General features: G+C 37.0%; 1 protein-coding gene across 1 annotated transcript; it reads left to right on the forward strand.

Annotated features, from left to right (window-relative positions):
* The first annotated feature begins 14,300 nt into the window (after positions 1-14,300).
* On the forward strand, positions 14,301-17,086 carry LOC107810368 (uncharacterized). Its single transcript, XM_016635140.2, has 2 exons — positions 14,301-14,508; positions 16,405-17,086. The coding sequence occupies exons 1-2, from the start codon at positions 14,433-14,435 to the stop codon at positions 16,926-16,928; spliced, it is 600 nt and encodes a 199-aa protein (XP_016490626.1). The 5' UTR covers positions 14,301-14,432; the 3' UTR covers positions 16,929-17,086.
* Positions 17,087-18,229: the final 1,143 nt, after the last annotated feature.

Here is an 18,229-nt window from a genome sequence, read left to right on the forward strand (position 1 = left end):
ATGCTTGTCCCACTTCTGACGGTTACCCTTGCTGCATACCTTGTTATCCGGGTTGTTAAATCCTCCAACATGACCGTATCTGTCGTATATGAAGCGCGGATTACAAAAAACTGCAGCCAAATCTGGGTTGTGGACCGTCCTAGGTATCTTTAACGAATCTAAGAACCGATGCATAGTGACAACTCTTGGAGCAACCAGGTATTTTTCCCTCAACGGAACTTCAGCATTTCCGATGTACCCGGCTATTTCCTCCAAAGTCGGGGTGAGTTCAAAATCGGAGAAGTGGAAGACATTGTGTGTCGGGTCCCAGCAGGTGACCAAAGCTCTTATGATATCCCCCCGAGGCTAGATTTCGAATAAACCCGTAAGACCTTTTAGATATTTTTTGACTTCATCTTGCCCTTCACCACCTAAATCATCCCACCATAGCCGCAACTTGAGATGGACTTTAGTCATTATTGAAAAAGGTTCATTTTGCATCGTGCTCATCCTGCACATTTATTAAGGTAGCTAAGAAATAAAATTTATTTGACTCAACAAATTAACTATTTTTTTTTAATTTTTCACAGAAAGATCCGGCTCCGCACACGGCTTTTCAGCACTTCGGGGATGAAGATTTTAAAGCTGGGTGAGTCAGCCGGTCAAAAATCCAAAAAATGACTAAAAATGGCCGTTTATGCAAAGTCAGCCTTCCGGCGTCGCTTTCGGAAACATTCGGCTATTCTTGCCAAAATCGGCATCACCCGACTTATTTATGACGAAACTTTAAAATTTTTGACATTTTTTGGGTATTTTGCAAAAAAAGGGAAGTTGGACCCGATGAGGGTTGCCTACGTATCTCACATCCGGTGAGAATTAAACTGACGTAGTTCGGGTAGATAAAACAAACTTCTTTTGAAAACAAGACTCTTTTCAATGGCAAATAAAACCATTTTTCATAAACAAAACCTTTTTTTTTTCATTTTCTCAAAAATTCGACAGAGTTTCGACGCCATTTGGACATTGATTTTTTTTCAAAACAGGCGATTAACCATCTCTATCTCTCTTTCCTCAAAGTATTCAAAAGCCGGTCAGCATGCAAGTCCGAAGCAACAAATGCATAGGCAGCAAGTTGGATGCATCAGGATAGTCATTTTCATTTGGGTACATCTGTCCTAGACAGACCCAACCCCTGTGTTGAGCCTCCAAAGTCAAATGCACGTGATGCAAACAAACGTTTCTACTAGGGATCCGGCATGAAGCTGAGTTATTCTAGGTTCGTAACTTGGGTATTTGTTCTAGACTGTGTACCCGAGCAGACAACTCGAGTCGAGGAGGGGGCTACGTACCGGGGACCCGCGGGATCGTCCGGCTTTGTAACTTGTTCGGCCTCTTTCTTATTTCAAGGTATGACACTAACAGAATAGGGAGTCTCGACCAGCGAGCTCCTCCCCGGAGGTAAGAAGTGAAGGATTTCGTCACAGTTTATATACAATTCAGATAATATCAAAGTGGTAGGAGCAGCATTTAGCACATTAGGCCCAAACAGATAACAAAAAATCAGATAAAGCCAAATATAACAATTTATCTAAGCTCGAATTCTGAACCCTGAACCAGAGATTCTGGGTTCGCTCCCCAGCAGAGTCGCCAGAGCTGTCACACCTCCTTTTTCACCGGCGCACGCGAAGGGGCGCAGAGGGAGTTTTTCCAATTAAGGGACAATCGAAATGGGATTTATTATTTAATTCAGATTCGCCACTTAGGAGATTTATGGTGTCCCAAGTCACCGGTTGAATCTCGAATCGAGGAAAAGATTGACTCTGTATTACAGTCCGCGAACCAGAAATCCAAGTAAGGAATTCTATTAACCCGGGAGAAGGTGTTAGGCATTCCCGAGTTCCGTGGTTCTAGCACGGTCGCTCAACTGTCATATTCAGCTTATTTATCTAATTTTAATACATGTTGAACCTATGTGCAAATTTTAACTTTAACCGCTTTTATTCATTTTTAAAAAGAATTGCAACATCGTGAAAATGCGTCTCAAACCACGTCACATCAATGCACCCGTGGTTGTTGACACATTTCGACTCCATTGAGATTTGGATTTGGTCACATAAATGCGCACCCGAGTTTAGGAAGGTAACGTTATTAAAATACGCGCCTAAAGAGACTAGCGTGTTATTACTTTGGGGAAAAGCCGTGAAATTCGCTAAACGGCCCGTCCCAGGATCTAAATATTTTTAATATATATATTTAACGAGGGCCCCACAATTTATGCATTTTATTTGGGCGAGGCTCATCTCATTTTTATTTAAAGGCAAACCTAAAAGCAACTATGATTTCCTATCTTTGTTTGTCTCTAAAAAATGGAACAAAGGTCCTAATTAACTTGTATGGACCGGCATTGAACGTATTGCATCATGATATGAAATCAAGCAAACTCTAATATACATCACATGACCTTCAACAAATTGGTCTTAATAACAACCCAAAAGAAAAAAAAGATTTATTCAACTTTACAGGGGAAAAAGGTGCCCGAGGTCGGGCCTTAAACAAGTTCAGGCCCAAGTCTTATCCGAAAAAAAACTATCTCGTTGGGACTCCTAAGCGTCCAAAGTCCTTACGGATGTTTTCCTTGTGGTTTTGGTTATCAGCAGGTCTGATTATTGGGGAACACATGAGATGTCATAGGCCTGGGCAAGAATCATTTGGGCCGTAGGAATTACAACAGCCCAGTTTAATCAACTATTGTATGAATGTAACTAATCGGCAAATTTAATCTTTATACTTGCGTCAATTCAGAAATCCTGATTTTTGCATTTTACCTTGACATAATTTTAACCCATAAACTTTAACACAAGTTCAATTATCATTTCCAGCACATAACTCTTCACTGTTTGCTTGTTCCTATCAGATATGAAGCTACACATTTACCCTTAGCTTTTGATTTCACATTCTCACGTAGCAATTAGAACTTAGGATCTTAAACCCCCTCACATTACCACTACTAGATATGAAACCCCTACAATCATAAGAAATAATTACACTACTTCGACATTCCACAGTCCACTGGATTACAATTTGCAATGTTTTTAGGCTGATTTATGACACACAGAAATCTGCTAAAAACCAACAGGCACTATTAATCCAATAAGGAGTCAATTACTACTAGTACCCCACTAAAACACATAAGTATCTCTAAATACACAAACACAACAATTAATAGTTCAAACGAGCAAACTCATGTTCAACAATCCATCAGTCAATACAGTCCAGAGTTTACACAAATTATAAATGTTCAAATCGTCTAAGTCCCTATCACTACCACTGTGCATTTAATTGACTACTAAACGAGCTGAAATTAGATTAACAGAAGCCTTATGCCATTTCTTCAAATATCAACTATACATTGGCCTGATTCAGTCTTTCATACATCAATGGAAGCTGTAGAAAAATACCTGGAATTACAAGGAGATAGAAGAAAGAACAGGGTCAGCAACAGTTTTGACAGCTAACAGGAATAACTCAGCAAATCTCAACAACAATAACCAGCAAATAACCCTAGAATTAGCTCAGATAGACCAGTTTAGACTTGAAGATACCCAACAAACACTTGAAAATGTCAACTGACCACTACTCGTACCAAAACTAGTTTAATTGGACCCAAGGCTACTTGAAATGAAACTCTGAACTTCAACCACCAGTGATTCAACTCAACAACCAACAAGTTATGGAAAACAACTAGCAAAGTTCACAATTTCTCAATGGAACAGTATTTCTCAATAGAACAGTACCTCCCTCACAACTGAAAAGGACTTAAAGCACTGAAGAAAACAAACTCTAAAAACTGATTAAACTTTCAAGAACTAATCCTCGACTCTCAAAACTTAATTTCTTTTGTCAAGCTCAAAACTGATTTTTAAAGCTCTCCAAAGAACTCCCTTCGATTGATTCAAGAAGCCCCCTGCTCTGTCCTCTCCCCCCCCTATTTTATACCATAACAGACCCCTTCTCAGCCCTTATGAGTATTAAGACCAATTAATTAAGTCATTCTCCCATGATATTCCCTAACAGCCCATTACTATGTGTCTAATCTCTTTTTTAATTCACTTGTTCCCCACTAACCCATGTCCATTCTTATTTTACTTCCTGGCATGGGCATTCTTCCCCTTTTTAAATCAAGCGTGACTTGACAGCCATGCTGTCCTGTTACCCTCCATTCTACTTTCAAATTAAAGCCCCCCCTGAGTTTCTACCTTAAGCTCTCGATTGATTTGTAACTCAATGAATTAAAAATGCAAATGGATTCAGGTAGCGGAATCAAACTAACAATGAACCTCTGAAGCTGAGAATACATAAGGATCAGAAAAATGAAACAACTAACATCAAATAACTCGAAGAGAACAACTAAACTACAAACATGAACGAACTAATCGACGAAACTATTTAAACGATTAAACAGTTCACAACATATGCTAATCAACCAAATGCCAAACGTTTGTTCTTGATAAACAAAGATGGCCGAATAAACAAAATGCCAAAACAGAGGATTGGTCGAGTTTCAGAATGACCAGAGAAAAGAAGAAAAGACGGGGAGAGATTGAAAATAGAATAAACAAAATTAGAAAGACTCACCGGCTAGGCTCGAACTGGGAATCGACATTCTGAGTCAACACAACATAATGTCAAACATTTGTTCTTGTTGGAGAACAAACGGGCATCATTATTTTTTGCTGAAACAGACTCGAACAAACCAAAAGATCCAAACGAACGACCCCTTGTGTGCTGGTCCCAATTTAGGGTTCTGAGGCTCGAACTTAAACTTGATATTCGATGCGCTTTGGTCCGATTCAAAGGAAATCCATGATAAGTACGGTATGAAGGAGTCACGGGGGTCATATGGTGTTGATTTGGGGTCGATTAGACGAACCAAGGTTCCGGACAGATTTTTCGATCTAATATTTGAAGGGCTCGGGGATTATTCGAAGAAAAACGAGTGTGGATTCGGAGAGGGGATGGCATAGTGGTTCAGGGGTGTGATTTTGGTCGGGACCGGAGAAGGGGCCGTCGGGTTTTGGTGGAGGATTTTCAGGGCGGCTAGCTAGGGTTTTTGGGGTCGTCTGGTTTGTTGAGAGAGAGACGAAGGGGTGGGAGGTTATTTTTGGTAAATGAAATTGGGGTAAGGGTTTGGGGGTAACTGAAATTAGGGGATTGAATCCTGGTCGTTGATCTAATTGTGAGCACGTGATTTTTGCCTTACGAAAAATTACTCCAAAATAAATCAAAAGAGATTTCTTGTACTGTGTAATTTTTGAATTTGGCGTGGTGTTAAATGTTTGTGTTATGTCCGTAAATGTTTATTTTTGTCAAAATAAATCAAAAAATAAAGTAAAATACATATTGCATGCATATAGGATGCATTTAAGAGATAATTTAAATAAAATCGCAAAAAATACGCATTGGTTCTATTTTAAATGTTTCACTATGTAATTGATGTTTTTGCCTATGTGTTAAATAATTGTTATAGAGTAATTAATATACTTTTGTGAAGTTAAAATGGTTTTATAATTTTTAAATTAGAAAATGAATTAATTAAAAAATAAAATAAAGAAAACATACTAGTAAAAGATTGGACCTGGATTAAAATCCAGGCCCAAATCAATTAATCCCCTTCACAGCCCAATCCCAACAGCCCCATGTCCGGTCCAATTCAAACAAATCAAAACGACGACGTTTCATCACCCTTCATCAAGGGCCGTCGGATTCAATTCATCCAACGGTTGAGATACACTACCCTTACCCGTAACCCGTAACCCGACCCTTTAACCCGATCCAGCCTGACCCCAACCTTCAACCAAACGACGACGTTTGGTTAAGTGAATTGATCTCAACCGTAAATCTTAATTGATCCAACGGATGAGATCAATCCACCCCACTCGTATATAAATCCAATCCACACCCCAGCCCCCCAGACCAAACACCCCACCCTTCGGCCCTGTTCATCGTCTCCTTCAAGAGACCAAATGAACTTCACCTTCCACCACCGTGCACCGCCTACCGGAAATCGCCTCACGGCGGTTCCGGTAGTCCAAACCACCCCACCTTAACACCCTCGACTCCTCTCAACCTCCCCTTTCCAAATCCATAACACATATACCTTGAATCAGGCCCCAATGTCTCGAATCTTCGATCGAAGTTTGGCCTGAAGAACCAACTGTCTCTGATGACTTCCAAAATAACACCAGAGCTTCCCCTGTCCATCCTCATCACGGATCTGTTAGTAGCATGGTTCGAATCTTCATAGAACTGCTCGAATCTTAACTTGAAGATTCGAGTGAAACCTAACCCTACTCAGATTCCTTCCAAATTAACACCAAATGACCCCTAGACCTCGCTCGTGCCTAGAATACCGTTGGTTTGCTTCGAATCTGCCTAGAAGTGTTCGGATTTAAGATCCAAAATCTGGAACCCTAAGAATTTTCCAATCTTGGAATTTTTCCGATTCGAGTGAAGGATTGAGGTCTAAGAGACTTTAATCGAGGTATTCTCAACTGAGAATACTTCGAATAAAGTCTGTTCAACCTCAAAAATGTCCGAATCCAAGTTGAGTCTGTGTCTGAATAAATTTGAAGATTCAGAGGTATTTTCTATTTCTTTTGTGTATTCTACGTGTATTGTTGTCTGTTTTAATAGTTTTTTTTTATTTTTCATATTTGTTTTGATCAATTCTGTCATTTCTGTCTCCTACCCCATCTACTTGATCCGAATGAGAATTGTTTCTATTGGTTGTGATTGTTTACAATGTGTGTAATCGACTCGATTAAGTTCGTCGATTAATTATATTACGAATTCTCATAATACTGATTGAAATTATCTGTTATTATGTACTGTTTGTTGACGAATACTGTAGATAATCATTTTTAGCTAATACTCGTTAGTTAAATCATCCTGGTTTATATGAATCTGTCAAAATAAAGGTTGTATATATGTTACTGTCTGAACATTAAAGTTTCAGGACATTGTCAGTATTGACAATGATCTTGTGTGTGTTTGATTCTAGTTCAGTGTTAGGTCCAGTCTGAATTGTGTTGATAATTTTCAGTAATATGTTGTTAGTTCTAAATTCAGTGAAATATTGCTATAATGTCAAGTTTGGATTCTAGTTTACAAAGTTGGTCAGATACAATTGTATTAGGAGGTTAATAGGATTGGTTATAGCTGTAAATCAGAAGAATAACTAAGTTTGTACAGATTTTTAGAAACTGTTTTGCTATAGGTTCTGATTTTTCAGTAATAACATCAAGATTTTAGGGGCATTTCTGGGAATGAGCAGTAAAAAACAGGGTGTTAGTACTAGTATATTATAATGTAATGTTAGTTGCTATTAGTTAATAATACTAATGGGGAACAAGGGATAATGGGCTGCTGAAAATCAGGGAAAAGGTTTTACATAATGGGATTTTCTGTTTTTAAAAAGAAGAAGGGGGTCCAAGAAGCACTTAAATTGCCTAGGACCAGCCCTGTATAAATACAGGAGCTGGACAGACAGTTAAGGACAGAATTTTGGAGTGAGAAAAAAAAGAGGGAATTTTTGAGTGAGAAAGAGAGAATTTTAAGAGAGAGTTTTGCATGCAGAATTTAGGAGAGTCTTTGAGGAATTTTCAGAAAGACTGGAAGAAAGTTTAAGAGTTCCTTTTGAAGAAATTTTAGGAAAATTGAGAGGGAGTTTCAGATTTTAGGATCAGTTTTCAGAAGAGGAGAGTTTGAGAGATTTTAAAAGAGGAAAAAGAAACAGAAAAGGAACAAAAGAGCATTCACACACACACACAGATATACAGCAACAGAAAAACAAAAATCAGAAAAAATGGGATTTTGAAACTGAAAAGGAATTGAAATTTGAAATATTGTTTCTTTTGTTTCTTTTGTTCAACCTTACTTGGTTCCATTGATTCAATTAATATTTGAAGTGTCCAGTTTTAAAAATAGCTGTACTGTGTATCTGTTTTCTTCAGATCCTCTTATTGCTCAAATTTGAGGGAATACTGGTATTTCGCTGTTTTTGTTACTGCTGCAACTGCTGAAACTTACTTCTTCTACCTTCATTTTCAGGTATATATATCCTTTTAAATTCTATGTTGGAAAAAGATTCAATATGGTGGATAAATGAAGATTGAATTGAAATTTTGTTTTTATCTGTCCAGATTCATCAATTTAAATTTCGTTTTTTTATTTTATGTTAGTTAATTAGTAGTGAATTCAATTTGATAGCTATGAGCTAATTGTCTTACTTTGAAAGTTCGTATAAAGATTTGTAATAACATTAGCTCATTATCTCATTAGTTTAATCATATTAAATTGTCGAAGTAGGGAATATGGTATGAATGTTGGTCATTATTTAAATTTTGTTGTTGGTTAAGTAAGAAGTGATGTAGAAGGGCCAAGATAACTATAGTAGTGATATTTTTTGTTACATAAGGTTAAGATGATGATGTCGATAAGATAATAGATGTGTGTATAAACTTTGGTGAAAGGTGACATGGTATAGCTTGTTACGATGTTTAAAATATTATGAAGGTTTACAACATATAACTAAGTTGCATATAAGGTAATTTTATTGAATTGGCTTGTATAATAATTCCTTTCTTATAAACTCGAATGCCTATCTACCTTCTTAAAATAAATTAACCAAGTAATTAGGCCTATTAGATTAAAAGCAAGCATATAAGAATGAAAAAAGATGTATAAGCATAAATTGCCACACTTCATATCAATGATAATTAGAAGTAGAATTTGCATTAAATAAATAATGAAAATTCTCGGAAAATATTTCCTTCCTTTATGAATCATTTATTTTCAGTTTCATATGCAATTTATTCTTTGGCATATATATATATATGTCATATTTGTTTAAAAATAGTATTAATCATATTTATATATATATATATATATATATATGTCATATATGTTTAAAAATAGTACTAATCATGTTTTTATTCTGTTCTTTGAACTTGAATAGTCTTGGATAAACATGTTATATGTGGAAATTCCATAATATCATTATAAATATGTCGCGCGATTAGGGATACGTTCGCGTACCCTGATTATATTTTTAAAAGCAAAAAATTCGGATTATGCGTACGCGCAATTTCGAACGAATGTTTAATAAAAGGATTTTTCTAAAGGCGTTAAATCAATTTCATAAAAAAACCAAGATGTACGGTTCACTATTCAAGAAAAATAAATATTCTTGATTCAAAACAATCTCGGAGAAATGATTGCTTAATATATTATAAAAAATTATTGTGTACACGTACGCGTGACACAATTCCGCATTTTTAATTTATAACACGAATATACGTACGCGTAATTCGATTCAAAGAAGGTTTCAATCGTAATAAGTATAAGCAGTAGTAAAATCAGAAAACATCAATATTTAATAAAATCAAGATGATTAAGCCAATAATAAAAACAGTTAAGCGACCGTGCTAGAACCACGGAATTCGGAAATGCCTAACACCTTCTTCCGGATTAACAAAATTCCTTACTCAGGATTTTTGGTTCGCAGAAAAACAAACAGAGTCATATTCTCCTCGATTCAGGGATTATAATTGGTGACTTGGGACGCCTCAAAATTCCCAGGTGGCGACTCTGAAACAAATAAACAAATCCCGTTTCGACTGTCCTTTAATTGGAGAAAACTCCCCACGCGCCTCGCGGGGCGGAAAAAGGAGGTGTGACACTAATTATCTTAGACGGCCAAGATCAATTAACGACCAAACGGTGTCGTTTTGTAATGGAGCAGATTGGGTCAGGGGAGGGACGGGTATGGGTCGGTTATAGGACTGGGTAAGGGTATTTTTTGGCTTAGGCCTGGGGAAAAACTGGCCTGGTCCGATTTTCTTCATTTTTTTCATTTTGCTTCTTTTTCTTTTTCTTAAACTAATGAAACTAAAATTCTAAAAATCCTAAATTAACTTATAGAACTAAATTAATTTATAAAAGTACTCATTAACTTTTAATAACAATTAACACACATAATTAAATACCAATTAAAATAAAATTACACAATTTGGACATTAAAAGCTAAAAATGCAAAGTACATTATTTTTATGATATTTCATTTTGTAAAACAACAATTTTCTTAATTAAATACAAAAATCAAATCCTAAATGCAAATGCCACATTTTATGTATTTTTTTCTTAATTAAATAAAATAAACGTGCACAGACAAATGTATACAATACAAGAAAAATAACACAAAATTCACAACAATTGCAAACAAACAAAATTATTTTATTTTGAATTTTTTGGGATTAATTCTCATATAGAGCAAAAAATCACGTGCTCACAGGACTTCGTGCTTTTAATATAATAATACTAGTCTCTATGTGCGTGCTTTGCATGTATGTCCCAACTCCAATAGTGATTATTATGTAATTTGTATCCAACGTAATAAACTTTTATTTTTTTTCTTTTTCTAAATTTTGACCACAAGTAACAAGAGAAAGGAAAAGGAAAAATTCCAAACCAGAAGAGGAAGAAAGTGAAAGATACGTGCAATTTAATTTTGTGTCCTCAGGTGAGAAGGAAAAGTATTTTCCTCCAAAAATTATGTGAAGGAATCACGAATGTAAAGATAATTTCAATGAAAATACCCTAGTACTTCGAACCATGTAACCTTACTTTCCTTCTTCATTGAATCATCTTCTAATGACCTCAATCATTGAGAGATTAAGTTAGTCCAATACTGTATATTCACTTAAATAAGAATTGTGACGACCCGGTCAGTCGTCTCATGAGTTACCGCTCCGTTTTCCCTATTTCAGCTTCTTTATGCTTTGTTATCCGTATTTTTGTGGTATCGGGTTGGCCGGATTGAGTCCGGAATGAGTTTGGTGAAGTTTGAGACACTTAGTCTCTTTTAAGAAGGTTTAAGTTGGAAAAGTCAACCGGGTGTTGACTTATGTGTTAGAAGGCTCAGAAGTGAGTTCCGATGGTTCGGTTAGCTTCGGGAGGTGATTTGTGACTTAGGAGCGCGATTGGAATGGGTTTTTGAATTGTAGAGAAGATTTAGGCTAAAATTGGCGAAGTTGATATTTTGGCGATTCCGATTGATAGGCGAGATTTTGATATAGGGGTCGGAATGGAATTCCGAGAGTAACAATAGCTTTGTTGTTTCATTTGGGATGTGTGTGCAAAATTTTAGGTCATTCAGACGAGATTTGATAGACTTTTTGATCGAAAGCATAATTTAAGAGTTCTTGGAGTTCTTAGGCTTGAATCCTATGTTAAATATGTGATTGATGTTGTTGTGAGCGTTCCGAAGTTTTGAACAAGTTTTAACGATGTCATGGGATGTGTTGGTACAATTGGTTTGAAGTTCCGGGAGTTTCGGGTAGGTTCCGAGATGTTTTAGGCCGAAAATCATAGCTGTAGCAGGTCCAGAAGGGTTGCAGGCCTCGGAACCCACCCACGTGGTCTGCACAAAAAGGAGTGCGGCCGTGGTATGTGCTATGCTAACGGAAATGAAGTGCGGCCGTGATAGGTGTTGTGCGGACCGCACAAAATGCAGTGCGGCCGCGGTGGGGGACATTTCACTGGTCCTGCTTCGGAAGCTCATATCTTTTGATCTACAAGGAATTTTGAGATGATTTAAAAACGTAAATTGTATCCCTTTGTGTCTAGTTTCCAGAAAGGTAAAGATATCACAATTTGGACATATGTAGCAAAAGTTATAGCTAAAATACTAAAGCCTGTCACTGCAGAGGAAAGCCTGTGCGACCGCGGTCGTTTTTGTGCGGACCGCATTGACTTTGTACGGCCGCGGTCGATTTTGTGCGGTCCGCGGAGGTGGAAATCTGTGGGGTACTCTATAAATACGAGTTTTTGGGTTTTATTTGATATTTTGACCTACAGAGCTCAGATTTTGGCGATTTTTCGAAGGTTTTTCAAGAAATTCATCGGGGTAAGTGATTCTAACTCAGATTTGGCTAGAGTACATGAGTCTATCATTGAATTCATCATTTAATTCGTGATTTGGGATGGAATTTGGGGAGAAAAATGTGAAATCCTTAAAAAATATAAAATGATGATTTGAAGGACCAAATGGTATCGGAATTGGATAATTTTTGTATGGTTAGACTCGTGAGAGTATAAGGATTCTAGTTTTGTGAATTTTGTCAAATTTCGAGATGTGGGCCTGGGGGTCGGGTTTGACCAAATTCTGAAATTTTGTGGTAATTCGATTGTTTTCGCTTAGGCTTTGTTCCCTTAGCATATTGTGACGTATTCGTTCTGATTTTGGATAGATTCAACGCACGTGGAGGCCGATCCGAGGGGCAAAGGCGCCACGAGTTAGAGATTTAGCCGGTTCGAGGTGAGTAATGATTGTAAATAATGCTCTGAGCGTTTGAAACCCTGGATTGCACATCGTAGTGCTATATTGAGGTGAGACACACGCTTGATGACGAGCGTGAGGTCATGTACTATTGGGGATTGTGACTTGGTCTGTCCCGATTGATGATTTTACCGCGTATTTGATTGAAACTTATTTGTTATCATCATGATTTGGGCTGATTGCCATATTTGGGCTTCGTGCCAACCATTTGAACCCTTTGGGGATTTTTATTACTATTTCCTCACTATTTTGATTTACTAATTGAACTCAGTCATGTTATTTTCCATTGTTTTACTACTCAACCCATTTTACTCCGTTTTGAGACTTAAATGATATTTTAAATGATGTTTTGGGGCTGAGAAATACTGTTTTACTAATGCCCGAGGGGCTTATGAGTATTTTCGACTGAATAAGGCCGATGGCCTAGTTGTGAGGAAACACTGATACTGATTTGAGGCCGAGGGCCTGAGATATGTACGCCATGAGGTGGCGTGTTGATATTGTTTATGAGGCCGAGGGCCTGAGATATATACGCCACGAGGTGGCTTGACTGTTATGAGGCCGATGACCTAGATTTGATGCCACGAGATGGCTTGATATTGCGCTTGGGCCGTAAGGGGCCCCTCCCGGAGTCTGTACACCCCCAGTGAGCACGGGTACCCATTGTGATGTGAGATTGAGCCCGAGGGGCTGGCACTGTTATGAGATTTGAGCCCGAGGGGCTGGTACTGTTTTGAGATGTTGCCCAAGGGGCGTTTTTGTTGATATTGTGATCGAGGGGCGAACTTCTATTTGTTTACTTACCTGTCAATTACTTGTTTTACTTGTTAAAAAGGGATTTTACTCGATTATTCACTGTCTACTGGTTTTAAGTGATTTTTACTGCTTCGGTATATAATGCCTTGTGTTTTACATGTTTTCTTACTTTCAGTCATTATTTATATTTATTACTCACTGAGTTGGAGTACTCACTTTACTCCCTGCACCGTGTGTGCAGATTCAGGCGTAGCAGGTCCCACTCCTGAGTGCTGATCCTTCTAGTCCATGCGGTGTTTCGGAGACTACGAGGTAGCTGTTGGCGTTCGCAGCCCCCGTGTCTCCCTTATCTTATTATTTCTAAGTTCTTCAAACAGTTGTACCAGATATTGTATTTAGTAGACTCGTATTAGGATCCTTAGTTGCTCATGACTTGTAACACCCCGGTTAGGGCTGTGTCGGGTTGAAAATCCCGCTTTGTTATCTCTATTTCCGCTAATTATGCTATTAAATTATGTTTGAATTGTTCTTATGCTATTTAACTACTTAAAATGACGAAATATGTTAGACTGACTGGCCTTGTCTTCGCAAGAGGCGTCATCACGACCGAGTTCGGGGTTAGGGTAGTGACAAGAATATAGTACTATATGTTTTGAAAGGTAAACGTTCAGATATAAAATAAAGGGTTCAACCAAGACATATCGCAAGCATATTTAGAGATACTGAAGTGATATTTGCTTTTAAAAATGCAATCATTTAGTAATATTAAATTTTTAAGTAGGACAGAATTATATAAAAGAAGATAAAGTAATCCTTAAAATTTAAAGACAGACTCGCCAAAAATTAATTACAATATAGTAGCACTTTCCAAAAAGGAATTAAATTGTGTTTTAAGAAAATACATTCCTAAAATTCCCAACCTTTATTGAACAAATTGAAAAGGTAAGATATTCGTAAAATTTCCAACATAAATAAAAATGATTTTCTCTTAAAGAACTCAAGCTGTCTTCAAATCCTAAACCGAGTAATATAAGAAAGAAAAATATATTATTCGAAAGAAAATAAAAGAGGAAAAATATCTTTTTAAGAAAATAAAATAAAATTGTTTTTCATTCCTAGTATTTCTGACCCATTATAACCCTTATACGCAAAGTTACAGTACACATATTATTGCCGTAAAAAAATTGACACCCAATTTTGATTGTTTGCAGTGACGAGACTTGTAAATTAAGAAACCTAGAACCACCAAAGTGCAAAAATCCCATATACAGAAGCTTGGTGAACAAAGGTAGAGATTGCGATGGCGGCTCGGCAAATTCAGAGGCGAATTCTGAGTCTTCTCGCTACTAAGCAGCCTCAAACCTACATCTCTAAAGGTATGCGTCCCCTCTAGATTTTATACCATTGTTTGGGAACCTGTAAGAATTTGCATATAACTTCTCATTTTTACTCCAATATTCTTCGCAATTAATATACGCCCAGATTTTTTTTTTTTTTTTTTTTTTGAATAGCCTAAGCTAGGGAGGTATAGAGGCGATGGGCAATCAATATGAGGTATCATTTGAATTCATGCTTTGACATCTTAAACCAATGTTATTTATTAAAAGCCCTTTAGAAGAACCGAAGGTTCATGGGTCTTGAAGCAAAAGGGGAGAAGTGAAGTGCACAATTTAGGGAAATTTACCTAACATATATAATCAAATGGTAATTGAAATCATTAATCTCAGCATTCTGTATAAAATAATGCTGATATTAATCCAACTCATCAAAGCTGATATTTAAAGAACCCGGTGCTCCTCATTTGGATTACCTCGTTCATCATTGTTTGAAGCGCACACATCGATACCTCCTCACTTCACATTGCTTCATTGCTTTAAGCGACAAAGTGATAGTTTCTAATAACATTGGTGAAAGCATCGGGGATTTGGATTTGAAGAGAAGCATAGAACTTAGTTTTATGGATGATTTCTGAATTGCAAATTATTTGAGATAGTGTCGATTTAGCAATCCGGAAGAGTCAGGGTACTTGAGATTGCCTAGGGGTTAAGCTCGAAGGCATGGATATTCTTCAGCCGACCTTCCACATACGATCACACCCTCAACTTCCACGAGTGAGATTCTTGACTAATGCAGCTGATTATGTATATCCATTCTTCAGTCTTCTTCTCATATGCAAGATAAAATGAATTTGTGTGGCATGCGCACTGTAAAATCAAACCTGAGCTTTGTGAGAAGATATCCTGAGATATTGAAGAGTTTTGATTATCTTGTTATAAATCCAGCATCCAAATTAAAGTTTCCTTATTGCTTTTCCTCTGCGCTTGCTTAGAGAACTTGAAATATCTGTTGAGATTTAGGTTCTAGTCAAAATAAGGCACATTTGCTTTAAGAAAGTATAACACACAGGAAGCACTTGGGAAGACAACTCAATGTTAAACTTTGGGAGTTTCTCTATCCATAATTGGTATGTTAATCTGTCAAGAACTTTGAGAGTGACCTATGATTAAGCGGTGATTTTTTGACTAGCTGTTGTTTGAAATGTCATGTGCATTCAATTCATGATTTTTGGGGTTATCTCTGAGGGAAGTAGCCTCGTAAAATCTGGAGAATTCCATGTGGCCTTTTTCGGCTATGTGAGATTATCTAATAGCTGTCATATGTGAAGGAGAGGAGTTTCTTTATTCTTTTTCTTCTTAGAATGGTATTGCTGTAGTTGCTCTTGGTCAGCTTTTGTGTTCACGGATCTGAAAGAATGCAGTATTGACAATCATAAAGTTTCACAAGCCAATAAGTTGTATAGCTTATAAAAAAAAGCACCACTAAGTTGTATATGATAGTGAATCAGTGAATCGAAATACCACCCTGCTATCTGGTGAAAGAACATGTTTCTTTTGGCCTGGGGCTATTTGGGTAACTGTTCTAGCTATGAGCATTGAAGGAGAGTGAGGAAAGCTACTTTTTCTCTAAAAGAGTTTGCTTTTCCTACTGCTTTTTTAAATAGTTGTGAATACTGCTTTTTGTTCTACTGATTGACCTTTTTTTTTCAAGTTACAAAGAATCACCCAATTATTGGTATTTTCTTATATAAACTTCTGTCTCTCTCTCACGCTCTCTCCCTCTGGTATTATTGAGAACATCAGGCTATTACTCTTTTGGGGGAAGGCCCCCCTAAACTTGCACAAGCAGCTTACTACCATGGCTTTGGGACAAACGTCTCTTATATCGGAAGTTGTTTGTTATTGAGGTTCTACCATGTTTCTTAATTATTCCAGGATCAGGATGGCATTCTGTTTCTCCTGCAAGGTCATTTTTTGGCACGGACAAAATATGTTCAAGAAGGTGCTTTCAAACAGTTGCAGAAACCGCCAAGCAGGCTGTTGGAGTAGGGGAAGCTAGTAAAAATTGTGATTCTGCTGCTACAGCTGTTTCTAGTATCAAGAATGAGGCCACATACAACAAGTACACCGTGCAATCTAATCTGAAAATCTCCCCCAGGCATGATATGGTGATGGTCTTCACATGCAAAGTATGCGAGACCAGAACAATGAAAACAACTTGCCGTGAGTCATACGAGAAAGGTGTAGTGGTGGCTAGATGTGATGGTTGTAACAACTTACACCTGATGGCTGATCGACTGGGGTGGTTTGGAGAACCTGGTAGCGTGGAAGACTTCCTGTCTGCTCGTGGAGAGGAAGTGAAAAAGGGTTGTGCTGAAACTTTAAGTTTCACACCAGAAGTTCTGGCGGGGAAGAAGAACCTGGAAGAAATTGGGGAGAAGCAGAATCCAAAATTTTGATTTAGGATGTGTTTGGAAACCTCTGTGTAATTACACAGTGTAAAGTTGGCTAGAATTGAAGTTGATTCTGTAATAAAATCGAGCAACCCATCTTTAAGCCTAAATTTCGTCTATACTTTGATTTATAAGGAATAGAATGGAGAATTCATTGACTTTCAGTTTAAGTTATATGGTCAGGTGATTGCTCTATATGTAGGAAGATACTTGTTACGTTTTTGTGTTAAGTTTACATACCAATTATTCATGCTCTTGCTTAACATGTCTCTAAGCAATTCCTTCCGTTCCATTTCGTGTTTTTTTTTTGGGGTCAAATGACATACTTTTAAAGTTACACAAATGTCATGACATGTTTTAGATCGCAAATTTTAAAAATCTTTATTTTTCCCCTAAACATTATGCTCAGTCTAGTATTGCCATATTGAGTGAAGCAGAGGGAGTATCATTATGTCATATTTTTTTACTCTATTACTTAATAATCATTTATATTAAAAACGAATGAAATTTAAAACAAGATGAAATTTTTAATAAAGCAAGAAAAATAGCGAAGTGGGAGTTGAAAATTTTAAAATTTTATATAGCAGATAAAATCTAACCTCAATATTTAATGAGCTCTAAGTTCGGTTTCCTCGGTCTGCGCGTGATTAGGAAGGTCCGTCATACGCTTAACATTTTGAAGACGGAGGAAGTGGTTTTAACTAATGTTAATCTTCTACACAAATTACAACCATTGCACTAAAAATATTTACTTGTACATTTTTCACTTCACGTAATAAACGGCTTCAATTTACTTTACCAAAAGTTTAAGGTAAGCAACAAAAGTAGTACTAATTGGCGGTTAAGGACAAAAATCTGTAATAACCTTTTATCTTGAACCTAAATTCCTCAAACTGAATATACTGAATCACCCACCCTGCTACTATTCTCCATGGAATTGACGACGATACCTCCAAACTCCTTATTCCAATAGACTGTTTTAAAGATTTTCTTTTGGATCTTTTCGTTTTCTTCTTTCTTGGTAATTTCTTGGAACGATGCCGGTGAATGATGTGCTTGAGTATCCAAAAGAATAATTGAAACCAACTCGAAATTGCTTATTTAATACTAGCCTTTTACGAAACAGGTTCTTGTTTGTACTCATCCTATGTATGACCATTCGGAGGACCAAAGAAATCCTGCTTTCTGCTAGCAATTTTCTTTCTAGAAAGCCGATTTTATTGAGAAGTACCCAAGAACATTTTTATTCTCAATTGAAATTATTTCTAAAGCACTCAATAGAGAAGACTACTTAATTTTTTTCTCAA

Source organism: Nicotiana tabacum, chromosome 11, assembly GCF_000715075.1.
Source record: "Nicotiana tabacum cultivar K326 chromosome 11, ASM71507v2, whole genome shotgun sequence".
In the NCBI taxonomy this organism is placed as follows: Eukaryota; Viridiplantae; Streptophyta; class Magnoliopsida; order Solanales; family Solanaceae; genus Nicotiana; species Nicotiana tabacum.